The 27,354-nt window shown below is 44.6% G+C and overlaps 2 protein-coding genes across 5 annotated transcripts in view; both read right to left on the bottom strand.

Annotated features, from left to right (window-relative positions):
* The window catches only part of LOC139409580 (solute carrier organic anion transporter family member 2A1-like), a 54,174-nt gene extending 38,747 nt beyond the window's left edge, over positions 1-15,427 (bottom strand). Inside the window, exon 1 of the mRNA XM_071154948.1 lies at positions 15,141-15,427. Within this exon, the coding sequence (XP_071011049.1) occupies positions 15,141-15,176 (36 nt within the window). The 5' untranslated portion in view covers positions 15,177-15,427. The remainder of the gene's footprint in view (positions 1-15,140) is intronic.
* Positions 15,428-19,240: 3,813 nt separating this feature from the next.
* Positions 19,241-27,354, bottom strand: part of LOC139409579 (tyrosine-protein kinase RYK-like) — a 98,871-nt gene continuing 90,757 nt past the window's right edge. For all 4 annotated transcript variants that reach the window (XM_071154945.1, XM_071154947.1, XM_071154944.1 and 1 more), the window contains 2 exons: positions 25,860-25,996; positions 19,241-20,885 (listed from right to left, as the gene is read on the bottom strand). In XM_071154945.1, coding sequence (XP_071011046.1) covers positions 20,774-20,885; positions 25,860-25,996 — 249 coding nt within the window. In that variant the 3' untranslated portion in view covers positions 19,241-20,773. The remainder of the gene's footprint in view (positions 20,886-25,859; positions 25,997-27,354) is intronic.

The following is a 27,354-nucleotide window of genomic DNA, read 5'->3' as shown; positions in this document are numbered from 1 at the left end:
AGCTAATTGGGGTAGGGAGCTAATTGGGGCAGGGAGCTAATTGAGGGAGGGTGCTAATTGGGGCAGGGAGCTAATTGGGGCAGGGAGCTAATTGGGGCAGGGAGCTAATTGGGGTAGGGAGCTAATTGGGGCAGGGAGCTAATTGGGGCAGGGAGCTAATTGGGGCAGGGAGCTAATTGGGGCAGGGAGCTAATTGGGGTAGGGAGCTAATTGGGGCAGGGAGCTAATTGGGGCAGGGAGCTAATTGGGGCAGGGAGCTAATTGGGGCAGGGAGCTAATTGGGGCAGGGAGCTAATTGGGGCAGGGAGCTAATTGGGGTAGGGAGCTAATTGGGGTAGGGAGCTAATTGAGGCAGGGAGCTAATTGGGGTAGGGAGCTAATTGGGGCAGGGAGCTAATTGGGGTAGGGAGCTAATTGGGGCAGGGAGCTAATTGGGGCAGGGAGCTAATTGGGGTAGGGAGCTAATTGGGGTAGGGAGCTAATTGAGGGAGGGAGCTAATTGGGGCAGGGAGCTAATTGGGGCAGGGAGCTAGTTGGGATAGGGAGCTAATTGGGTTAGGGAGCTAATTGGGGTAGGGAGCTAATTGAGGTAGGGAGCTAATTGGGGTAGGGAGCTAATTGGGGTAGGGAGCTAATTGAGGGAGGGAGCTAATTGGGGCAGGGAGCTAATTGGGGCAGGGAGCTAATTGGGGTAGGGAGCTAATTGAGGGAGGGAGCTAATTGGGGCAGGGAGCTAATTGGGGTAGCGAGCTAATTGAGGGAGGGAGCTAATTGGGGCAGGGAGCTAATTGGGGTAGGGAGCTAATTGAGGGAGGGAGCTAATTGGGGTAGGGAGCTAATTGAGGGAGGGAGCTAATTGGGGCAGGGAGCTAATTGGGGCAGGGAGCTAATTGAGGGAGGGAGCTAATTGGGGCAGGGAGCTAATTGAGGGAGGGAGCTAATTGGAGGAGGGAGCTAATTGAGGGAGGGAGCTAATTGGAGGAGGGAGCTAATTGGGGGAGGGAGCTAATTGAGGGAGGGAGCTAATTGGAGGAGGGAGCTAATTGAGGGAGGGAGCTAATTGGAGGAGGGAGCTAATTGGGGCAGGGAGCTAATTGAGGGAGGGAGCTAATTGGAGGAGGGAGCTAATTGAGGGAGGGAGCTAATTGAGGGAGGGAGCTAATTGGAGTAGGGAGCTAATTGGAGGAGGGAGCTAATTGGGGCAGGGAGCTGATTGGAGGAGGGAGCTATTTGAGGGAGGGAGCTGATTGGGGCAGGGAGCTGATTGGAGGAGGGAGCTGATTGAGGGAGGGAGCTAATTGGAGGAGGGAGCTAATTGGGGCAGGGAGCTGATTGGAGGAGGGAGCTAATTGGGGCAGGGAGCTGATTGGAGGAGGGAGCTAATTGGGGCAGGGAGCTAATTGAGGGAGGGAGCTAATTGGAGGAGGGAGCTAATTGTCACGGTGTGTTGCTTGTTTATTGTTTTGTTTAAGAAGTTTCATTGTAAATAAATATGTGGAACTCAAACCAAGCTGCGCCTTGGTCCGTCCATTTCAACAATCGTGACAATCTCAGACTTTATCCTCCATGATTCTACTCATTTACATGTAGTAGTAGTATGTCTTCATCAGGTTTATGTGTGGTTGTTTTAAAAAATGTATACATTTAACTAAAACTGTATTGTGTAAAAGACTAAACTAAGTCATGACTCACGTTGAATCAGGTGCTGTACTGTGAGTCACTGTAATGACAAGGTGATTCTGATGATTACTCACTCTGTCACACATGACAAACACACAAATTTGCATCTTTTCATTGTCACAAAAGTCATGATTTAACAGGAACGCTTGGAAATAACTGTTTCCAATGACAACAGCTGCTCAATACACTTACCTTTGACCTTTGACCGGCAGGTCATGTATCAATTACCGAAGGATTGTTTTCTAACTAGTTGAGTGATTAGTTAAGCAACACGCAAAGACTAGCTCCATTTACTTTACACACAGCCCTTGAGCCTCAAAAGACTTGAAAGTGAAAAGCAGATCCAACGTTGTGGTGAATGGACTTGAAAGGGCTCTGCTACACAGGAACATTACGACGCAATGGAATCCTCCTCTCCTCCAATCAGGCCTGTGGATAACGATCCAGCTAACTGGTGATTTACTGGTGTATGAGCACAAACAAACAGAGTGTGTGTGTGTGTGTGTGTGTGTGTGTGTGTGTGTGTGTGTGTGTGTGTGTGTGTGTGTGTGTGTGTGTGTGTGTGTGTGTGTGTGAGAACAGAACATACCTCCCTAATCTTACCTCATTTGCGCACATTGTATATAGACTTTTTCTCTATTGTTTTATTGACTGTATGTTTGCGTTGTTGTTTGTGTTGTACTTATTTGCTTTATCTTGGCCAGGTCGCAGTTGTAAATGAGTTCTTGTTCTCAACTAGCCTACCTGGTTAAATAAAGGTGAAATAAATCTATATATCTTTTAAAATGCTGTCACTGGTTGAAGGTAGCAGGTCATAGGGAAAGATTAAACCAGGAGAGAGAGAGAGAGAGAGAGAGCGAGACAGAGAGAGAGAGAGAGAGAGAGAAAGGGAGAGAGAGAGAGAGACAGAGAGAGAAAAGGAGAGAGAGAGAAAGGGAGAGAGACAGAGAGAGAGAGAAAGGGAGAGAGAGAGAGAGAGAGAGAGAGAGAGAGAGAGAGAGAGAGAGAGAAAGGGAGAGAGAGAGAGAGAGAGAGAGAGAGAGAGAGAGAGAGAGAGAAAGAAAGGGAGAAAGGGAGAAAGAGAGAGAGAGAGAGAGAGAGAGAGAGAGAGAGAGAGAGAGAGAGAGAGAGAGAGAAAGGGAAAGAGATAGAGAGAGAGAGAAAGGGAGAGAGAGAGAGCAAGAGAGAGAGAGAGACAGAGAGAGAGAAAGGGAGCGAGAGAGAGAGAGAAAGGGAAAGAGATAGAGAGAGAGAGAGAGAGAGAGAGAGAAAGGGAGAGAGAAAGGGAGAGAGAGAGAGCAAGAGAGAGACAGAGAGACAGAGAGAGAGATAAATAAATAAAGAGCGAGAGAGAGATAGACTTGTTAACAGAGGTAGCAGCATGAGGTTGACCTCTCAAGACAGAACTGAGCAGAGGTACGAAGCAGTCAGAAAGACACACCTTGTCTGTGTCCCAAAAGGGAACCCTATTCATCTATGGGCTCTGGTCAAAAGTAGTGCACTAAATAGGGAATAGGGTGTCATTTAGTACGCAAGCCTTTTCTGTACCCAGAGGGTGTAGCCACTAGCAAACCAACAGAAGAGAGATAAGCTCAGTGAACTACTGAGATGAAAAACATAATGTTCTCTTAATATTTCAAGTCCAAAGCCATGTCCCTTCTGTGTTGCGATAAATTGGGTGGATTGTCATAAAAGTGACACATTTTTCACAATTAACTTTTTTTGAAACCTCCGTTGACATGTCTGACTGCCTGAACCTAGGTTTCAATTTGATTTAACACATTTTTACTCATGCGACTAAAGCAAAGTTTAGGAGAAAATATATTATCTTCAGTTTCCAGGCCAAGTCCATCTGTCAGAAAGGTAGCCAAATGTTCTGGCTTTATAGATTCTATCAGAGGCTAGAACGTCACAGATTTTTTTTTGCAACAAAACCATTTTGCACATTCTTCTGATCAATTAACATTCCTTCCTTAACATCGTTGTAATTAAAATAGCTGTGGCTACATACAGTGCATGTGAAGGAGTGATTCGGTCTACTATGCATTTTGAGCATTGATACATCTTCTCTGCATAGTAAACAGTATGGGTTTCACGCATCAGTTTTCCGATACTGGTTTCTGAAAAGAGGGACACACTATTTCCTATAAAGATGTTATTTTTTTTGTGAAACAATATTTCTTCTGATATATTAACCCTAAACTTCCACTTTTCTCTTATGCCTGAGAAGAGGGTCACTTTCAGTATAGAGCAAGCGTTTGGAAACTGAGTGATACACGGAGACAGTATCTAGGCTGAGTGATACACGGAGGCAGTATCTAGGCTGAGTGATACAGAGAGGCAGTATCTAGGCTGAGTGATACACGGAGGCAGTATCTAGACTGAGTGATACACGGAGGCAGTATCTAGGCTGAGTGATACAGAGAGGCAGTATCTAGGCTGAGTGATACAGAGGCAGTATCTAGGCTGAGTGATACAGAGGCAGTATCTAGGCTGAGTGATACAGAGGCAGTATCTAGGCTGAGTGATACAGAGGCAGTATCTAGGCTGAGTGATACAGAGAGGCAGTATCTAGGCTGAGTGATACAGAGTATCTAGGCTGAGTGATACAGAGGCAGTATCTAGGCTGAGTGATACAGAGGCAGTATCTAGGCTGAGTGATACAGAGTATCTAGGATGAGTGATACAGAGGCAGTATCTAGGCTGAGTGATACAGAGGCAGTATCTAGGCTGAGTGATACAGAGGCAGTATCTAGGCTGAGTGATACAGAGGCAGTATCTAGGCTGAGTGATACAGAGTATCTAGGATGAGTGATACAGAGGCAGTATCTAGGCTGAGTGATACAGAGGCAGTATCTAGGCTGAGTGATACAGAGGCAGTATCTAGGCTGAGTGATACAGAGGCAGTATCTAGGCTGAGTGATACAGAGTATCTAGGCTGAGTGATACAGAGGCAGTATCTAGGCTGAGTGATACAGAGGCAGTATCCAGGCTGAGTGATACAGGGAGGCAGTATCCAGGCTGAGTGATACAGAGTATCCAGGCTGATGAGTGATACAGAGAGGAAATATCTACGCTGTAGGAAATGGTGTGTCAGTGTTTGTGTTCATCTGTGATTTCACAGCCTACAATTACGGTAAGATACCTGAGACACTGGCAATTGGAAGGGATCCCAATGCTACCAGCACATGAAGAGTAATCACACTGCACGTATCTAACACTGCTACGCTGCGTCATACAGACGCACGAGGTCTCAACAACCTCTGACAGACTACCTGGTTACTGCTACCAGCACTAGAACTGACATGCCCACACACTGATGGAGCACAGCGTGATCACTCACACACACACACACACACACACACACACACTCACACACACTCACACACACACACCTTTCTGCTGTACACATCTGGGGTGGGAGCTGGACAACGTGGTTTGGGTGTGTGTGTGTGTGTGTGTGTGTGTGTGTGTGTGTGTGTGTGTGTGTGTGTGTGTGTACGTTGTGATATAACATGTACCATAGGGATGGAGGAAATCTGTATCTAAATGGACCTACCGCAATCCCACCCTGTGCACTGTGACCTACCGCAGTCCTACCCTGTACACTGTAACCTACCGCAATCCCACCCTGTGTACTGTGACCTACCGCAGTCCTACCCTGTACACTGTAACCTACCGCAATCCCACCCTGTGTACTGTGACTTACCGCAGTCCTACCCCAATAACCTGTGACCTACTGCAGTCCTACCCTGTGACTTACCACAGTCCTACCCTGTGCCCTGTGACCTACCGCATTCATACCCTGTAACCTACCGCATTCCTACCCTGTAACCTGTGACCTACCACATTCCTACCCTGTAACCTGTGACCTACCGCAGTCCTACCCTGTACACTGTGACCAACCGCAGTCCTACCCTGTACCCTGTGACCTACCGCAGTACTACCCTGTGCCCGGTAACCTACTGCAGTCCTACCCTGTACCCTGTGTCCTACTGCAGTTCTGCCCCGTGACCAACCGCAGTCCTACCCTGTACCCTGTGACCTATCGCAGTCCTACCCTGTACCCTGTGTCCTACTGCAGTTCTGTCCTGTGACCTACTGCAGTCCTACCCTGTAAACTGTGACCAACCCCAGTCCTACCCTGTGCCCTGTGACCAACCCCAGTCCTACCCTGTGCCCTGTGACCAACCCCAGTCCTACCCTGTGCCCTGTGACCAACCCCAGTCCTACCCTGTAACCTGTGACCTACCCCAGTCCTACCCTGTGCCCTGTGACCAACCCCAGTCCTACCCTGTGCCCTGTGACCAACCCCAGTCCTACCCTGTGCCCTGTGACCAACCCCAGTCCTACCCTGTAACCTGTGACCTACCCCAGTCCTACCCTGTGCCCTGTGACCAACCCCAGTCCTACCCTGTGCCCTGTGACCAACCCCAGTCCTACCCTGTGCCCTATGACCAACCCCAGTCCTACCCTGTAACCTGTGACCTACCCCAGTCCTACCCTGTAACCTGTGACCTACCCCAGTCCTACCCTGTGCCCTGTGACCAACCCCAGTCCTACCCTGTGCCCTATGACCAACCCCAGTCCTACCCTGTAACCTGTGACCAACCCCAGTCCTACCCTGTGCCCTATGACCAACCCCAGTCCTACCCTGTAACCTGTGACCAACCCCAGTCCTACCCTGTGCCCTATGACCTACCCCAGTCCTACCCTGTGCCCTGTGGAAACCACAGGAAAACAACACACAGACTCAGAGTGTACTTGGATGCAACATGGTTTTGGACAGACTCTGACAGTCCTTCTCCCAGCCATCTCTTCTCTCAAAACACAAACAGCAGAGGGGTCATTTACATTGTAACAACACACTGCTCATTCACAGTGACAGGTTGTAAACTACCCAATACTGTCTCTAGCCAACAGCTCAGATTAGAAATGAGTAGTTGATTTACGAGAAATATCCACTCCAACCCAAATATTACAGATAAATTACTAGTTTTATCAGTCATCACAGCACATTCACTGTCAAATCAATGGCTTGACAAATGCAGTGAGTTGCAATGAACTCTGGTGTTGTAAACGCCTCCATCTGTACGTTCCTCTTATTTATTAAAGGGAATTATTTATCCGCTACAACTCAATAATATGCCCATAATTGACAGGTCAAAGCACAAGAAACCTAAAGAAATAAGAAAGCACGAGGAAAGGGAGTATCATCAATTCATATGAACTCTGATACATTGATTAAAGTATCTGGCTCAAAACAAGAGCATTTAGGGTTAATCTATCCTGGGATTAGTGTACAGAATAAATACTATATAGCCTGTTAGAGTAAATACAGTAGCCTGCTAGAGTAAATACTGTAGCCTGTTAGAGTAAATACTGTAGCCTGTTAGAGTAAATACTGTAGCCTGTTAGAGTAAATACTGTAGCCTGTTAGAGTAAATACTGTAGCCTGCTAGAGTAAATACTGTAGCCTGTTAGAGTAAATACTGTAGCCTGTTAGAGTAAATTCTGTAGCCTGTTGGAGTAAATACAGTAGCCTGCTACAGAGTAAATACTGTAGCCTGCTACAGAGTAAATACTGTAGCCTGCTACAGAGTAAATACTGTAGCCTGTTAGAGTAAATACAGTAGCCTGCTACAGAGTAAATACTGTAGCCTGTTAGAGTAAATACTGTAGCCTGCTACAGAGTAAATACTGTAGCAGGCTACAGTGTAAATACAGTAGCCTGCTACAGAGTAAATACTGTAGCCTGTTACAGAGTAAATACTGTAGCCTGCTACAGAGTAAATACTGTAGCCTGCTACAGAGTAAATACTGTAGCCTGGTACAGAGTAAATACTGTAGCCTGCTACAGAGTAAATACTGTAGCTTGTTACAGAGTAAATACTGTAGCCTGCTACAGAGTAAATTCTGTAGCCTGTTAGAGTAAATACTGTAGCCTGTTACAGAGTAAATACTGTAGCCTGCTACAGAGTAAATACTGTAGCATGTTACAGAGTAAATACTGTAGCATGTTACAAGGGTGGGACTGGATGGGGGGACTGGATGGTGTTCAGAGATAGATGGGAGGGGTTGAGGGTAGCTGAAGGATGGGACTGGATGGTGTTCAGAGATAGATGGGAGGGGTTGAGGGTAGCTGAAGGATGGGACTGGATGGTGTTCAGAGATAGATGGGAGGGGTTGAGGGTAGCTGAAGGATGGGACTGGATGGTGTTCAGAGATAGATGGGAGGGTTGAGGGTAGCTGAAGGATGAGACTGGATGGTGGTCAGAGATAGATGGGAGAGGTTGATGGTAGCTGAAGGATGGGACTGGATTGTGTTCAGAGATAGATATGAGGGGTTGAGGGTAGCTGAAGGATGGGACTGGATTGTGTTCAGAGATAGATATGAGGGGTTGAGGGTAGCTGAAGGATGGGACTGGATGGTGGTCAGAGATAGATGGGAGGGGTTGCGGGTAGCTGAAGGATGAGACTGGATGGTGGTCAGAGATAGATGGGAGGGGTTGGGGGTAGCTGAAGGATGGGACTGGATGGTGTTGGGAGATGGGAGGGGTTGATGGTAGCTGAAGGATGGGACTGGATGGTGGTCAGAGATAGATGGGAGGGGTTGAGGGTAGCTGAAGGATGGGATTGGATGGTGTTGGGAGATGGGAGGGGTTGATGGTAGCTGAAGGATGGGACTGGATGGTGGTCAGAGATAGATGGGAGGGGTTGAGGGTAGCTGAAGGATGGGACTGGATGGTGGTCAGAGATAGATGGGAGGGGTTGAGGGTAGCTGAAGGATGGGACTGGATGGTGGTCAGAGATAGATGGGAGGGGTTGCGGGTAGCTGAAGGATGAGACTGGATGGTGGTCAGAGATAGATGGGAGGGGTTGGGGGTAGCTGAAGGATGGGATTGGATGGTGTTGGGAGATGGGAGGGGTTGATGGTAGCTGAAGGATGGGACTGGATGGTGGTCAGAGATAGATGGGAGGGGTTGAGGGTAGCTGAAGGATGGGACTGGATGGTGGTCAGAGATAGATGGGAGGGGTTGGGGGTAGCTGAAGGATGGGACTGGATGGTGTTCAGAGATAGATGGGAGGGGTTGAGGGTAGCTGAAGGATGGGACTGGATGGTGTTCAGAGATAGATGGGAGGGGTTGGGGGTAGGCAAAGGCGGGGACTAAAAACAAACATAATGTAATATATACTGTCTGTAAAATATAAATAAACTCAGCAAAAAAAGAAACGTCCCTTTTTCAGTTCCCTGTTCCCTGTGTTCTGCCATGGACAGCGAAGTGCCCGGATCTCAATCCCATTGAGCACGTCTGGGACCTGTTGGATCGGAGGGTGAGGGCTAGGGCCATTCCCCCCAGAAATGTCTGGGAACTTGCAGGTGCCTTGGTGGAAGAGTGGGGTAACATCTCACAGCAAGAACTGAGCAAATCTGGTGCAGTCCATGAGGAGGAGATGCACTGCAGTACTTAATGCAGCTGGTGGCCACACCAGATACTGACTGCTACTTTTGGTTTTGACCCCACTTTGTTCAGGGACACATTATTCAATTTCTGTTAGTCACATGTCTGTGATACTTGTTCAGTTTATGTCTCAGTTATTAAATTTTGTTATGTTCATACAAATATTTACACATGTTGAGTTTGCGGAAAATAAATGCAGTTGACAGTGAGAGGACGTTTCTTTTTTTTCTGAGTTAAGTATTTACAGTTGAAGTCGAAAGATTACATCCACTTAGGTTGGAGTCAATTAAACTTGTTTTTCAACCACTCCACAAATGTCTTGTTAACAAATTATAGTTTTGGCAAGTTGGAGGTGTACCTGTGGATGTTTTTCAAGGCCTACCTTCAAACTCAGTGCCTCTTTGCTTGACATCATGGGAAAATCAAAAGAAATCAGCCAAGATCTTAGAAAAAAATTTGTAGACCTCCACAAGTCTGGGTCATCCTTGGGAGCAATTTCCAAATGCCTGAAGGTACCACATTCATCTGTACAAACAATAGTACACAAGAATAAACCCCATGGGACCACGCTGCCGTCACACCCCTCAGTTTTGCCTCCTAGAGATGAACGTACTTGGTTATTACTGCATTGTCGGAACTAGAAGCACAAGCATTTCGCTACACTCGCATTAACATCTGCTAACCATGTGTATGTGAAAAATAAAATTTGATTTGATTTGACTTTGGTGCGAGAAGTGCAAATCAATCCCAGAACAAAAGCAAAGGACCTTGTGAAGATGCTGGAGGAAACAGGTACAAAAGTATCTAAATCCACAGTAAAACGAGTCCTATATCGACATAAACTGAAAGGCCGCTCAGCAAGGAAGAAGCCACTGCTCTAAAACCGCCATAAAAAAGCCAGACTATGGTTAGCAACTGCACATGAGGACAAAGATCGTACTTTTTGGAGAAATGTCCAATGGTCTGATGAAACAAAAATGGAACTGTTTGGCCATAATGACCATCATTATATTTGGAGGAAAAACGGGGAGGCTTGCAAGCCGAAGAACACCATCCCAATCGTGAAGCACTGGGGTGGCAGCATCATGTTGTGGGGGTGCTTTGCTGCAGGAGGGACTGGTGCACTTCACAAAATAGATGGCATCATGAGGTAGGAAAATGATGTGTATATATTGAAGCAACATCTCAAGACATCAGTCAGGAAGTTAAAGCTTGGTCGCAAATGGGTCTTCCAAATGGACAATGACCTCAAGCATACTTCCAAAGTTGTGTCATAATGGCTTAAGGACAACAAAGTCAAATAATTGGAGTGGCCATCACAAAGCCCTGACCTCAAGCCTATAGAAAATTTGTGGGCAGATCTGAAAAAGCGTGTGTGAACAAGGAGGCCTACAAACCTGACTCAGTTACACCAGCTCTGTCAGGAGGAATGGGCCAAAATTCACCCAATTTATTGTTGGAAGCTTGTGGAAGGCTACCCGAAACGTTTGACCCAAATTAAACAATTTAAAGGCAATGCTACCAAGTACTAATTCAGTGTATGTAAACTTCTGACCCACTGGGAATGTGATGACAGAAATAAAAGTTTAAATATATCTACTATTATTCTGACATTTCACATTTCTTAAAATAAAGTGGTGATCCTAACTGACCTAAAACAGGGAATTTTTACTAGGTTTAAATGTCAGGAATTGTGAACAACTGAGTTTAAATGTATTTGGCTAAGGTGTAGGTAAACTCCCGACTTTTACAGTTAATGTGATAGGATGCCATTTGGGACAAAGTCCATAATAATGGCGTCCTCGAGGAAGAAAATGGGCCGGTGCATTTAGAAATGCCTAAGGTGCATGTAAACTTCCGACTTCTAATGTATAAGCTGTAAGAAGAAGCCTAATTGTTGTTTTCCATTAGTTCATACCAATTGTGCAAGTTCTCCCACTTAAAAAGATGAGAGAGGCCTGTAATTTTCATCATAGGTACACTTCAACTATTTTTAATGAATTTATTTGAAAATTATGGTGGAAAATAAGTGTTTGGTCAATAACAAAAGTTTATCTCAATACTTTGTTATAAACCCTTTGTTGGCAATGACAGAGGTCAAACATTTTCTGTAAGTCTCCACAAGGTTTTCACACACTGTTGCTGGTATTTTGGCCCATTCCTCCATGCAGATCTCCTCTAGAGCAGTGATGTTTTGGGGCTGTTGCTGGGCAACACAGACTTTCAACTCCCTCCAAAGATTTTCTATGGGGTTGAGATCTGGAGACTGGCTAGGCTACTCCAGGACCTTGAAATGCTTCTTACGAAGCCACTCCTTTGTTGCCCAGGCGGTGTGTTTGGGATCATTGTCATGCTGAAAGACCCAGCCACGTTTCATCTTCAATGCCCTTGCTGATGGAAGGAGGTTTTCACTCAAAATCTCACGATACATGGCCCCATTCATTCTTTACTTTACATGGATTGGATCAGTCGTCCTGGTCCCTTTGCAGAAAAACAGCCCCAAAGCATGATGTTTCCACCCCCATGCTTCACAGTAAGTATGGTGTTCTTTGGATGCAAGTCAGAATTCTTTGTCCTCCAAACACGACGAGTTGAGTTTTACCAAAAAGTTATATTTTGGTTTCATCTGACCATATGACATTCTCCCAATCTTCTTCTGGATCATCCAAATGCTCTCTAGCAAACTTCAGACGGGCCTGGACAAGTACTGGCTTAAGCAGGGGGACACGTCTGGCACTGCAGGGTTTGAGTCCCTGGCGGCGTAGTGTGTTACTGATGGTAGGCTTTGTTACTTCCCAGCTCTCTGCAGGTCATTCACTAGGTCCCCCCGTGTGGTAAAAAAAAAGAAGACACCTATACCATGTCAGGAATAGTTGAGCTGAAATTCATTCAATTTTGAGTTTGCATCCCAATATTACACATTATATACATTCCAGAAGACTGAAATATAGCAACACGTGTGACATAGAAACACCATATTTTCGGCGTTATATGTGTTTATTAATTCTGAAAAATATTAATAACATTCCACCCATAATGCCACGAGAGGGGGATGTGGTCATTTGACTGCAGGAAAGGGCTACGAAACACAAGCTGAAAACACAAGCTGCTTACCAAATTAAAAACAATTGCAGCATTAAGTTAAATAGTAAATCAACAGTCTAGCTACAGAATGTATTTCTCTGCCTGGAGTATAGAAAGTTTTTTTAAAAATTTGTAGTCTCGTTCAACCCTCGTACTTTCCCCAATTGCATTTCAGAGCCAGGTTCTGTAGCCAAAGTACTAACTCTCCCTCTTTCCCGAGAGGAAAAAATTACTTGATTTGTCTGTTGAAAAGATATGACCCATAATACCTGCGCACAGTTTTGTTTCTTTCTATCGTGCGTTGGCGGGCCACATTTAACAATCATAAAGCATATCGCCGGCAGTTATAAAACTAGGCAACTCGCGGACGGGACCGTTAAACATTTGTTTAGGCTACACCTTGTTCAGTGGTACCTCCAATAGCTAGCTATAGCTAACAACCTGGGGGCGAGTACAGCAGGACACAACGTTTCAGAACGTTCAGGTAGAAATATGCTATGTAGAACAAACACGCCTCTGTGACATGTTGAATAAGGAACGATGTCGGCTCTGTTCGTTACGTTTCTATCTGCAACGGTCGAGAACGTTTTGCTTGTAGCCTCCTTGGTTTGTGAACTGCTGTGAACTGCTGACTGCTCATATCTTGCAGCTGATTATTGACACGTCAACCAGGATAATGGGGCGGGGCCATTTTTTGACAGTTGTGGTTTTGGTCATCAGTGTCGGCGGCGGTCTCGTCGTCAAAACTAAGACCGTCGCAGAAACAAAGACGGTTCTGCCGAGTTATTGTAGGAAGGAAAGAGAGGAATGGAGAGGGTCTGTGTCTGCACATGTACTCTCACTACTGGTGTCCCCCAGGGCTCGGTTCTAGGCCCTCTCCTCATCTCTCTTTACACCAAAACCTGGGGCGAGTTCAGCAGGACACAACGTTTTAGAACGTCATATCCTCACATGGTCTCTCCTATCATTGCTATGTGGATGACAATTAACTACTTTTCTCCTTCTGACACCCAGGCGGCGACACGCATCTCTGAGTGCCTGGCAGATATCTCAGTTTGGATGTCGGCCCACCACCTCAAGCTCAACCTCGACAAGACGGAGCTGCTCTTCCTCCTAGAGAAGGCCTGCCCGCTCCAAGACCTCTCCGTCACTGTTGACAACTCCACGCTGTCCCAGAATGCAAAGAACCTTGTAGTGCCCCTGGACAACATGCCATCAAACCCCTTGCAACTTATCAGCTCTCAGGGCTGGGCGTCTCTAGCAACTTATCCAGAACACTGCAGCCCGCTCGGTCATTATCTCCCGCTCGTTCATTACCTCCCGCTCGGTCATTATCTCCCGCTCGGTCATTACCTCCCGCTCGGTCATTACCTCCCGCTCGGTCATTACCTCCCGCTCGGTCATTACCTCCCGCTCGGTCATTACCTCCCGCTCTATTTCTGGACATCAGTGTGGCTGAAGCGACTGTGGAACGTTGATAACAATGTCAATGACGCGACCAAGAGATGGAGGTGCAACCCATACGACTTTGGCAATACTTTGTGTCATCATCTGGTGATTCTCTCTCTCTCTGTCTCTCTGTCTCTCTCTCTCTGTCTCTCTCTGTCTCTGTCTCTCTCTCTCTCTCTGTCTCTATCTGTCTCTGTCTCTGTCTCTCTGTCTCTCTCTCTCTCTCTGTCTCTCTGTGTCTCTCTCTCTCTGTCTCGGTCTCTCTCTCTGTCTCTCTCTGTCTCTCTCTCTCTGTCTCTCTCTGTCTCTCTCTCTCTGTCTCTCTCTCTCTCTCTCTCTGTCTCTCTCTCTCTGTCTCTCTCTCTCTGTCTCTCTCTCTCTCATTAGGAATTTACATGGCCAGATAATGGTTAAATATTCGTATATATATGTTTGTCATATTTCTGCTGTTGGGAAGAGAATAGGATGTTAAGCAGAACAAAATAACGTTAGGACAAGTTCTGTATGTTTGTGCACATGGAAGTCAGTGATTAATGTTTACTGTAGGTTAACGAGGCAATACAAATGTGATGTGACTAGAATGGCTCACTGTTTTCATCATTTTGACAATAACTAGACTAAATCATTATATAAAATGAAGAGAATATGTGACTTAAGACTTAATAATATTTTTTTTGACAAAATGACTAAGAATAGACTATATCTAAAAAAAACACAAAAAAAAAAACCTGGTGAGACCAGATGTGACATCCGTCCCATTCATTAAGATAAAGACCCCCCACCCCCCCACCCCAGGGTAGGATGGGTAATGAACTATATTATGTCAAACAGACCAAACAAAGGGAGGAAAAGACATTTCCCTAATATTTGTTGCTACAATGACAACTGAAGAGGTACAAGGTACACTATTCCGCCCCGGGCAAACATGCAGCACTGAAACATCCAGGTGTGGCTAACATAACTGTGTGACGTCATTAGCATTTAGAATAAACTTCTATCGTTTTTTTTATTTAAAAAAAAAACATAACAGACTGCTCTAGTAACATGGTGAGGATCTGTAGCCTTAGGCAACTACAGTGTGTATTATGTCTAGAGGAATGTAGGTTCACAATCTCATGGTACAAGGCAGGCTATATATCCACTGAAGACACGTGTATTTTCATTAGCCATGTTGATCATTCAGACATACAAAACAAGGTTGACGATGAAATGAAGTATGTACCAGTACCCAGAATGAGTAATGAAGGAGATGGGTGATCAAGCTTCCTGGTTGCTCAGTGTCACCTGAGCAGCTCTGTATGGTATCAAACGTTGCTATTACCAAATCAGAGATATTTTATGTGCTGGAGAAGATACCCCCAAAAACACTCTTCTAAATGAAGAGGGGTGGTTATGTGTTTAATCAAAATGTCTCCAATAATAAGTGACAGTAACATGAAGGATAAATAATACCAAACAACATACCTTTATATTGCTAAACACAGATGTTGGTTTCTTCATATCTTTGACACAAATCTCCTTCTGCTGTGAAGAGTAAAAGGGTATCCAGAGAGAGAGACAGAGAGACAGAGAGAGAGAGAGAGAGTCCAGTCCAGTCCAGGGCAGAAGAACTCAGCAGCAGTGACTTTATCTATGTCGAAGAGGTAATAGCTGTCCCACAGTGTTCTACTCTGGTGAGTGTGTCAATGAGCTTTTATGGCTCACAGTGATGTAACGGGGGGGGGGGGGGGGGGCAACTCAGCCCACAACTCCACGCGCGCATTGTTTTGAACGTAATGATGAAAAGACCATATTTGGCACACATGACCTGTTTTTACAGGCGGCAGCGTGGGGATTGTTTTTATTCAACAATAAGAAATGTCTGATGTAATTGTTTGGAGAAATATTTAATACATAATTATAAACAAACAGAGTCAATGTTTTAATATGTATAGTTCAGTTTAAACTTTTTTTTAAAATTGACAATCCAACAAAAGTTCCTGCTTTTTGTTTTTCTACATTTACAGTTCAGCATTTAAAAAAAAAAGTTTGACAGTAGGTTATTTTATAGCCGTTGATACTCATCTTGCCTGTTGCGGATCTGACACACAGGCTAGGGGGGAAAAGTCTGAGTCTACCGCTGACAGACAAGTATCACCGATCTGCTACATTTTTTACCTCCTGTCATCAATGTGAATGACGAATTAGGGAAGTTACTCTTCTGATACTTAGCCGTGAATGTGAGACAGACGCAGGAACACACACCCTCCTCTCCTCACACCCTCCCTCACACCCTCGCTCCCTCCCTCACACCCTCCCTCCCTCCTTGACACACATCCAACAGGAGGTAATAGGTGTTCTGCTGATAAATCACACAAGTCTTTCAAAAAGGTGTCATTATTCCATCAAAGCCAGTTCAAGACTTAGCAGCTGAACACACAGTGGGAACCATGAAAGATCAACCCAGGAAAGGAAGGGCAAGCATAAATAGACTACAATAAATCAACACCACAACACATTTTGTCAACGTACGCTGGGAGGTTGACAAGCATTCACATGACCTCGGCTGACCCATTGTTAGTGATGATGCTAATGGTATTACTACAGAAATCAGCCCTGGCATTACTAAATGCACCGGCCCATTTTCTTCCTCGAGGATGCCATTATTACCCAGATAATGATCCCAGGGTAGACAGGCCCAGTTGGCTAAAAATGGATCAGCTCCTCGTTTTTTTTTGGTGGTGGCGGTGGGTTGGGTCATCCCATCTGGTACACCTGGACATTTTTGAAAAGTTACTGGAATTTTTAAGCCCGAATTCTAACCAATCAAACAGCTGTTTGGGTATTGTGGCATCAACCATTCATAAACAAATTCAACCAATGTATTTTTTACTACAGTGGTGGGGATGTTCTAGGAATGGGTTTCAAAACTGCAAATAAAAGTTAAGACCATCAATGCAAAAGGCTTAGAGAGCATCTGGAAAACTGAAGAGGACATTGTTCTGCAAGTAAGTCCTACAACATTTTCACATTGAGCCCCTCTGAACAACCAAACACTTTTTTTTATTAGGGTACATCCCAAATGGCACCCTATTCCCCATGTAGTGCACTACATTTAACCAGGGGACAGGATGCCATTTGGGACCAACACTAAAAACATTAGATCAGTGTCTTGTTTAGCATCTCAGTCTTTGTCAACCTGGTTTCCTCCACAAATTAGATTTCAGATAAGTTTCCATTACGCCATGTTGAAACAGTGTAGCACATGTCTTGGTTAGTGACTTGATCCTCAGGCGGGTGAATCAAAACATGGGTCTTTGTTCCCCTGCTGTATAACACACAATGTCAACATTGATCCATACGGGGGAGGCATCCCAAATAGCACCCTGTTTCTTGTATAGTGCACTACTGTTGACCAGGGCCCCAGAGGTAAAAAATGGGGCACCATTTCAGACCCACACAGAGTAGTAAAATCATAACTCCACAAAAGGATCTATGGTTTAAACTAATGCTGGGCAGAACATGTTCATCTTGTAGTGACATTCTTGGATAATGAAAGTGTTCTATAGGTAACACATAGCCTGCAGGTATAATGAAGTAATAAGGTCCGGGGGGGGGGGGGGGGGGGCGATATACCACGGCTAAGGGTTGTTCTTAGACACGACGCAAGGCAGAGTATAGTGGCCGTATTCCACAAACCCTGGAGGTGCCTCGATGCTATTATAAACTAGTTAGTAATTAGAGCATTAAAAATAAATGGTTTAGTCATACCTGTGGTATACGGTGTGATATACCAAGGCTGACAGCCAATCAGCATTCAGGGCTCGAACCCAAGCCAGTTTATAATGCTTAAAAACTGGTTAGAAGTATGTATGAGCCTTTATAAACCCTAAATGTTATGTCTCTGTGCCCCCAGTAATACCTCCACAGCCCAAGTTGTGGTTATCAATTACTGTGACTATAATTCAGATTGGTTCTTGGCAGTACAACTGTGAAAGCACTGCTATGCTACTGTACAATATAGCTTTGATGTTCAGGAAACTCCTAAGCACAGTGAGGATCCTGCCAATCAGGCTCTGCACATGTCTTCCTCCTGCACTTCAAACAAACAGGCAAACATGAGGACTTTGTCCCAAATGGGACCAGAAATCAGCCTTGGCATTTCTAAATGCACCGGCCCACTTTCTTCCTCGAGGACGCCATTATTATGGACTTTGTCCCAAATGGCGTCCTATCACATTAACTGTAAAAGTCGGGAGTTTACCTACACTTTAGCCAAATACATTTTAACTCAGTTTTTCACAATTCTTGACTTTTAATCCTAGTAAAAATTCCCTGTTTTAGGTCAGTTAGGATCACCACTTTATTTTAAGAATGTGAAATGTTAGGATAATAGTAGAGAGAATGAGCTTTTTTTCAGCTTTTATTTCTTTCATCACATTCCCAGTGGGTCAGAAGTTTACATAAACAATGCTACCAACTACTAATTGAGTTGTTTGACTTGGGTCAAATGTTTCAGGTAGCCTTCCATAAGCTTCCCACAATAAGTTGGGTGAATTTTGGCCCATTCCTCCTGACAGAGCTGGTGTAACTGAGTCAGGTTTGTAGGCCTCCTTGCTCGCACACATTTTCTATTGGATTGAGGTCAGGGCTTTGTGATGGCCACTCCAATACCTTGACTTTTTAAGACATTTTGCCACAACTTTGGAAGTATGCTTGGGGTCATTGTCCATTTAGAAGACCCATTTGCAACCAAGCTTTAACTTCCTGACTGATGTCTTGAGATGTTGCTTCAATATATCCACATAATTTTCCTTCCTCATGACGCCATCTATTTTGTGAAGCGCACCAGTCCCTCCTGCAGCAAAGCACCCCCACAACATGATGCTGCCACCCCCGGGCTGTTCTTCGGCTTGCAAGCCTCCCCCTTTTTCCTCCAAACATAACAATGGTCATTATGACCAAACAGTTATATCAGACCAGAGGACATTTTTTTCCAGAAAGTACAATCTTTGTCCTCATGTGCAGTTAGAAACCGTAGTCTGGTGTGGATATAGATACTTTTGTACCTGTTCCTCCAGCATCTTCACAAGGTCCTTTGTTGTTGTTCTGGGATTGATTTGCACTTTTCGCACCAAAGTTCGTTCAGCTCTAAGAGACAGAACACATCTCCTTCCTGAGCAGTATGACGGCAGCGTGGTTCCATGGTGTTTATACTTGCGTACGATTGTTTGTACAGATGAACGTGTAGTGTATGTAAACTTCTGACCCACTGGAATTGTGATACAGTGAATTATAAGTGAAATAATTTGTCTGTAAACAATTATTGGGAAAAATGACTTGTGTCAGACACAAAGTAGATGTCCTAACCCACTTGCTAAAACTACAGTTTAACAAGAAATTTGTGAAGTGTTATAAGTTATAATGACTCCAACCTAAGTGTATGTAAACTATCGGCTTCAACTGGATATAGTGCAACTATTGTTGACCAGAGCCTTATGGGTCCAAAGTAGTGTAAAGGGAATATGGGGCATTAGTCTTTTAAACAGAAAGATAGATATACATATAAAAACAGACCACACAAATCAGAACAAATTAGTTTATTTTTTTTGTTGTGTATGAATTCAGTTTACAGATGGGAACAAAAATTCAACATGCAGTGATCCCTGTAGACATCCTACAGGTCTACGACGAGGCCATGTTGGTAGCTCTGGTCCAGGTGCTGCTTGGTGAAGGCTCAGCGTGAGCAAGCAGCACGTAGCGCCTCGGGACCAGAGCTAGCCATGTCGTCGTCAGATTGGCACGTAATTCTGTTTTCACAGTGGATAAGTGTTCTAGTATAAATTCATACTTTGTCATTGTCAAAACAACGTGTGTGGTTGGTAGCTGGGTTTTGTTCTGACACAGAACAGTCAAAAGTTTAAAAAAAACACACAAGAATATTATTCATGACGACAACCCTGTTAGATAAATATCTGGGGGAAATGACTGATAGTGAACTTGATCGTTGCGATTTTCAAAAAGGGGTACAACGGGTAGCTTCCCCAATGATTGGAAACAACTCAGAAACCAATAATTTCCCATCTGGGTATGTAGTGTACTGTAACAGGCCTATATCATCCAGTCTGGTGCACACTACTGGGTAAATGGATGCTGAGGAGATCATGGGATGTGGCGACAACAACAACGTCCTCGGCTATGCTAACGCTCCATTGGCTCCTAAGGAAAAAGGAAAACTAACGTGTGACACAATGTTCAATAGGTCCTTCAGTAGAGATCTGTTGAACTAGAGACATTCCACATGTCATTGTCCAATATAACGTCCAGCAGAGCTGCTTAGGCCTTTGACCCTCCCCCCAAGAGGCCTCTTGTACAAACCTTTAGTTTATCGTACCATGACAGAGTGAACCAGCATGTCTTTAAGTACACAGAAGAAGCCCCATCTGCGGCCCAAATTCCCTACGTAGTGTACTAGGTGAAGATGTGAATTCCCCACTACTATACATGAAGCCACTGGTCTACTGTGGACTCATCCGCTCACTGGTCTACTGTGGACTCATCCGCTCACTGGTCTACTGTGGACTCATCCGCTCACTGGTCTACTGTGGACTCATCCGCTCACTGGTCTACTGTGGACTCATCCGCTCACTGGTCTACTGTGGACTCATCCGCTCACTGAAAACCACAGATCTACAACAATAAATGTACATCTCTTTTCTTAGATAAAAAACAGGAAAAAATGTCTTTACAAACAAGTCCTCAACGTGTAATTGTTAGGAAAATGGTGGCAACAGCTTGTTGGCACATATACGCTTCTTAGGTTCTTCCAAAAGAGGTCACGTCCTTGTGGGTCCACGTTTCATAGTGAGGGTATAGGTCTGTTCAGGAAGCTTGTGAGGTATGCTGGGAAATATGACGACCTCAGAGTATCCATTTGAAGCAAAAATTATAGAAACCTCACTCTGAAAATAAATTCTCATAATAATGAAAGTCTTCTTTCGTTTCTACAAGGCATAAAGGTTTGTAAATGTATTCCTCGTTGTGATTAGTGCTGTCCAGTAACTCCTGGGCCTGCTGGTCCTTCGGGCCTGGTCCGTACAGAAGCCTGGGGCTAGATCTTACACGTATGCCCCCAACGCTGCATGAAACTCAGTCAGACACTGGACCAGCTGCTGGAACTTAGGCCTCTCCTCTGGATCCAGGGCCCAGCAACAGGCCATCACTGCAAACCTACAGACAGACAGAGAATTAGCTGGGTCAGCGAGTGAACCTTCACAAGCCATTTAGGCTCTCATATTGCAACGTGTACCTTGACTCAAACCCCATAAGGACGGCCAAATATGCTCTAAATAGCACAGCATGTACAGAAAAAAAAGTCCCATTCCCATGTCCCGAGGCTATTCAGCACTTGGGTCATCAGAGAAACCAACATCACTATAGCACACTATCAGTCCTGCATCCCTCCATGTCGCCTTCAGTCTTCCCCTTCCTACGCCTTCTATTTGGTGGACACTTTCCAATTCAACAGTCTTTCTGAAGGAAACGTGTGCAGCAGCTCCCCCCAACAACAATCTGATTAGCTTTTCCTCGACTTCCTGTCGGCGGCCGCTCATCCAACTGTAAATCATGGAGTGTTGAAGTGATGAACGTCCCAAATGGCACCCTATTCCCTATATAGTGCACTACTTTAGACCAGGACCCTATGGCACCCTATTCCCTACATAGTGCACTACTTTAGACCATGACCCTATGGCACCCTATTCCCTATATAGTGCACTACTTCAGACCAGGACTCTATGGCACCCCTTTTGAACAGAGCCCATCTAGTCTTGTAGTGGACATAGGTTCTTTCCTCAATTCCTTGCATTCTCATCTACGTCTAAAAATGAAATGCATTGGTGGAAAAGGTCAGAGGGAAGGGACCTTGGTCAAAAGTGCACTATATAGGGAGTAGGGTGCCATTTGGGATTCTGACACAGAAGCCCGTTATGTCTCTTTGTGATTCCTGGCCAGCTCATTCACAGCAGTAGAAAGTCACGCTCCAGCTCCCTGACAGGCTCAGGATGTGGATAAGACTCAGTCTGTAATGAATGACGGTGAGAGACAGCCGCCTAGCCGCCACCGCCTAGCATTTTAATATTTGTAGCTACTTTAAGTAAATATCTTGTAGTAAACTAAATCCAATCGAGAATCTGTGGAATCTGTGGAAAGAACTGAAAACTGCTGTTCACAAATGCTCTCCATCCAACCTCACTGAGCTCGAGCTGTTTTGCAAGGAGGAATGGGAAAAAATGTCAGTCTCTCGATGTGCAAAACTGATAGAGACATACCCCAAGCGACTTACAGCTGTAATCGCAGCAAAAGGTGGCGCTACAAAGTATTAACTTAAGGGGGCTGAATAATTTTGCATGCCCAATTTTTCAGTTTTTGATTTGTTAAAAAAGTTTGAAATATCTAATAAATGTCGTTCCACTTCATGATTGTGTCCCACTTGTTGTTGATTCTTCACAAAAAAATACAGTTTTATATCTTTATGTTTGAAGCCTGAAATGTGGCAAAAGGTCGCAAAGTTCAAGGGGGCCGAATACTTTCGCAAGGCACTGTATATATATACCTACCTACCTACAGTGGGGCAAAAAAGTGTTTAATCAGCCACCAATTGTGCAAGTTCTCCCAACTATGACAGACAAAATGAGGGGGAAAAAATCCAGAAAATCACATTGTAGGATTTTTAATGAATTTATTTGCAAATGATGGTGGAAAATAAGTATTTGGTCACCTACAAACAAGCAAGATTTCTGGCTCTCACAGACCTGTAACTTCTTTAAGAGGCTCCTCTGTCCTCCACTCGTTACCTGTATTAATGGCACCTGTTTGAACTTGTTATCAGTATAAAAGACACCTGTCCACAACCTCAAACAGTCACACTCCAAACTCCACTATGGCCAAGACCAAAGAACTGTCAATGGACACCAGAAACAAAATTGTAGACCTGCACCAGGCTGGGAAGACTGAATCTGCAATAGGTAAGCAGCTTGGTTTGAAGAAATCAACTGTGGGAGCAATTATTATGAAATGGAAGACATACAAGACCACTGATAATCTCCCTCGATCTGGGGCTCCACGCAAGATCTCACCCCGTGGGGTCAAAATGATCACAAGAACGGTGAGCAAAAATTCCCAGAACCACATGGGGGGACCTAGTGAATGACCTGCAGAGAGCTGGGACCAAAGTAACAAAGCCTACCATCAGTAACACACTACGCCGCCAGGGACTCAAATCCTGTAGTGCCAGACGTGTCCCCCTGCTTAAGCCAGTACATGTCCAGGCCCGTCTGAAGTTTGCTAGAGAGCATTTGGATGATCCAGAAGAAGATTGGGAGAATGTCATATGGTCAGATGAAACCAAAATATAACTTTTTGGTAAAAACTCAACTCGTCGTGTTTGGAGGACAAAATATGCTGAGTTGCATCCAAAGAACACCATACCTACTGTGAAGCATGGGGGTGGAATCATCATGCTTTGGGGCTGTTTTTCTGCAAAGGGACCATGACGACTGATCCGTGTAAAGGAAAGAATGAATGGGGCCATGTATCGTGAGATTTTGAGTGAAAACCTCCTTCCATCAGCAAGGGCATTGAAGATGAAACATGGCTGGGTCTTTCAGCATGACAATGATCCCAAACACACCGCCCGGGCAACAAAGGAGTGGCTTCGTAAGAAGCATTTCAAGGTCCTGGAGTGGCCTAGCCAGTCTCCAGATCTCAACCCCATAGAAAAGATTTGGAGGGAGTTGAAAGTCCGTGTTGCCCAGCAACAGCCCCAAAACATCACTGCTCTAGAGGAGATCTGCATGGAGGAAAGGGCCAAAATACCAGCAACAGTGTGTGAAAACCTTGTGAAGACTTACAGAAAACATTTGACCTCTGTCATTGCCAACAAAGGGTATTTAACAAAATATTGAGATAAATAAGTATTTGGTCAATAACAAAAGTTTTCCACCATAATTTGCAAATAAATTAATTAAAAATCCTACAATGTGATTTTCTGGATTTTTTTTCTTCTCATTTTGTCTGTCATAGTTGAAGTGTACCTATGATGAAAATTACAGGCCTCATCTTTTTAAGTGGGAGAACTTGCACAATTGGTGGCTGATTAAACACTTTTTTGCCCCACTGTAGGTAGGTAGGCATATATATGTATATATACACAGGTATGCACGTCAGCTTTGACATCGGTTTTGCGCATTGCAGTTTTAACTAGACATTGGGCCGATGCTGCCGGTCGTCCGATTCCAATATATGCTCACCGATATATCGTGCATATTTTGAATAGAAATGGAATGGTTCATTGGATCAGCCTAAAACTTTGCACATACACTGCTGACATCTAATGGCCATTGTGGCCTTTCTCTTGCATTTCAAAGATGGTACAAAAAAAAATCATGTTTTTTTCCATTATATATTTTCTTCTACCAGATCTAATGTGTTATATTCTCCTACATTCATTTCACATTTCCACGAACTTCAAAGTGTTTCCTTTCAAATGGTATCAGAAATATGCATATCCTTGCTTCAGGTCCTGAGCTACAGGCAGTTAGATTTGGGTATGCCATTTTTGGCAAAAAAATTTAAAAAAGTGGTGGATCCTTAGGTTTTAGCTGCACTAGAATTCTTAAAAAGGCTGCTAAAATTTAAAATATTGTTTATCGGTGTTATTGGCGAGGAAAATATTGGATATCAGTATCGGTGTTTTTGGCGAGGAAAACATTGGATATCAGTATCGGTGTTTTTGGCGAGAAAAACATTGGGTATCGGCCAAAAATGTCATATCAATGCATCCCTAGTGCAAATGAAGCACAAACTTTGTTCGATGCAAAAATTACAATAAGAAGCATTTTAGATCTGCGTTTACAAAAGACAATTTTTTTTATTTTTTAAATCCTGTGTGAAAAATACAGAATTCTGCGTTAATGCTAAGCTTAAGTTGCTAGTTATCAAAGTAAGTGGCTGAATTAATAAGTTGACGGGTTAGCTTTCTGCCGTGTTTGAGACGTCAAAGCCCTTTGGATGAGTTCTCTCTGTAGGCTCTTGATTTCCTTCCGTTTTTTTTCTCCTCTCAGTTCTCGGCAGCCCGCTCCTCCTCCCTCTTCTCCGAGCAGAGCAGGTTGGCCCGTTGCCCCAGCGACTCCAGACACTCCGAGCAGAGCAGGTTGGCCCGTTGCCCTAGCGACTCCAGACACTCCGAGCAGAGCAGGTTGGCCCGTTGCCCTAGCGACTCCAGACACTCCGAGCAGAGCAGGTTGGCCCGTTGCCCTAGCGACTCCAGACACTGCGTGTACACATGCTGCTCCAGAGGCAGACCGGTTCTTCCTTCAGACATGCATGCCTCCCAACTTTGTTCATTCGCTTGTAAATGTTCAAACTCACCAAACATTATATAGGTAGGAGCTACCAAATGTATGTATAACTTTAGGAGCTGGATTGCATATCTTTGAGCACATTAGCATATTTAGCTTGCAGCCTCCATGGAAACTCTCTATTACTTGTGGTAATTCTGTTAACATTGTGGTAAGACGCACAATGGGCTTTTTAGTGTTTCTTTGGCACGCCCTTGTGAACTAAGCCGGTAATACCGTAAATCCCGGGATGAGAGAAGGACGGTATGGACGATATAAACATCTGGCTACCGCCGAACCCTAGTGTGTGAGGCGTCCGGCTAAAGTTGAACTCACCCATTTAGCCGTCTCCCCCTCTGGAGGGTCCAATAGTCAACCCCCCCCCCCCCCCCGGAGGGTCCTATAGTGAACTTTCCATGCTGGACAGTACGTGTGCTTATGTTGATAACGGAGAAGAGAACATGCCATGAGAAGCCATGTCTAAATGATGTTCAATGTTCTGAAGGGAAGCCCTACAGTTAACGGAAAAGCTGGAGATTCAAACTGCCAATTCTCATGAGATACCGTTTACAGAAAATACTTAAAACCAATAAAACTATAGAATTGTCAATTAAAATAACTGATGATCAAACTCAATTAAGACATAAAACAGTCTAAAAGCCCTGTATGCATGTGTTCCAGTCCATTTGGACAGTTTGATTGGCTGTGCTATTGTACTTACAGTTCATCAGGACAGTTTGATTGGCTGTGCTATTGTACTTACAGTTCATCAGGACAGTTTGATTGGCTGTGCTATTGTACTTACAGTTCATCAGGACAGTTGATTGGCTGTGCTATTCTATATCCGTCCTTCAGATAGGCTGCCATCTCGAAAGGGTCGATGTCCACGTAGGGCGTCTGTCCCAAGGTCATCAACTCCCACAGGGTCACACCAAACGCCCACTGAGGAACAGGGACAAGGTTAAAGGTCAAGAGTTAGATGTCCGGGTTAGACACCAATGTCATCAACTCCCACAGGGTCACACCAAACGCCCACTGAGGAACAGGGACAAGGTTAAAAGTCAAGGGTTAGAGGTCCGGGTTAGACAACAAGGTCATCAACTCCCACAGGGTCACACCAAACGCCCACTGAGGAACAGGGACAAGGTTAAAGGTCAAGGGTTAGAGGTCCGGGTTAGACAACAAGGTCATCAACTCCCACAGGGTCACACCAAACACCCACTGAGGAACAGGGACAAGGTTAAAGGTCAAGGGATAGAGGTCCGGGTTAGACAACAAGGTCATCAACTCCCACAGGGTCACACCAAACACCCACTGAGGAACAGGGACAAGGTTAAAGGTCAAGGGTTAGACAACAAGATCATCAACTCCCACAGGGTCACACCAAACACCCACTGAGGAACAGGGACAAGGTTAAAGGTCAAGGGTTAGAGGTCCGGGTTAGACAACAAGGTCATCAACTCCCACAGGGGTCACACCAAACACCCACTGAGGAACAGGGACAAGGTTAAAGGTCAAGGGTTAGACAACAAGATCATCAACTCCCACAGGGTCACACCAAACGCCCACTGAGGAATCGGGACAAGGTTAAAGGTCAAGGGTTAGAGGTCAGATCACAAGGCAGAACGGCCCAAAGGAATGAGAGTCTTCTCTCGTTCTATAAATTGTATTTATTTCAGACGGACAGCTTTTGATATGACCAACAAGACAGGTTGACAGACACACACTAAAATAATATCTAGGACGAATAAAGGAACGTTTGTGTTCAATCTCTTGACCTTGAGGTTGTCTCTGCGTAGCATTAGCTACATGCAGGCTAAAACAACACAACATGTGACAGATGGGGGTTTAATCAGGGAAACCTTTAGGAACAACGCTCTCTATTATGTTCAAGAAATGTGTTAAATTAAGGCCAAGGTCTGTCAGTGTGAGATCGGTGTCAGGGAAGGTTGTGTTCGGTTCAGCCAATGGCTGAACGAAGCATTCCACTGACACAATGCAAGGAAATTTAGCTGAAAATGTACACCCAACATAGTTCCTACAAGTTTTGATAAGGGCTTGAAAGCTGGACCACATGGTGCTTGAGAACAGCAATTTATCAAAACCATTTTAGGTAGTGTCTGCAACTCCCAAACAAACTGAATCCAACTTTAGCTTTTTAATCCATTTCCTATTTCCAAAGAACAGAACATGATAAGATTATTCATACAGACTAATAATATATATATATTTAAAAAAAAACATGATTTAGGTTTTGGAACCAAGTCAACGATTCAATCATCAGTCATCACCAGAAGATT

This window comes from Oncorhynchus clarkii, chromosome 5, assembly GCF_045791955.1.
Source record: "Oncorhynchus clarkii lewisi isolate Uvic-CL-2024 chromosome 5, UVic_Ocla_1.0, whole genome shotgun sequence".
Taxonomy (NCBI): Eukaryota; Metazoa; Chordata; class Actinopteri; order Salmoniformes; family Salmonidae; genus Oncorhynchus; species Oncorhynchus clarkii.
Note: the sequence above shows the minus strand (reverse complement) of the source record. Positions and strands in the feature narration are given on the sequence as shown.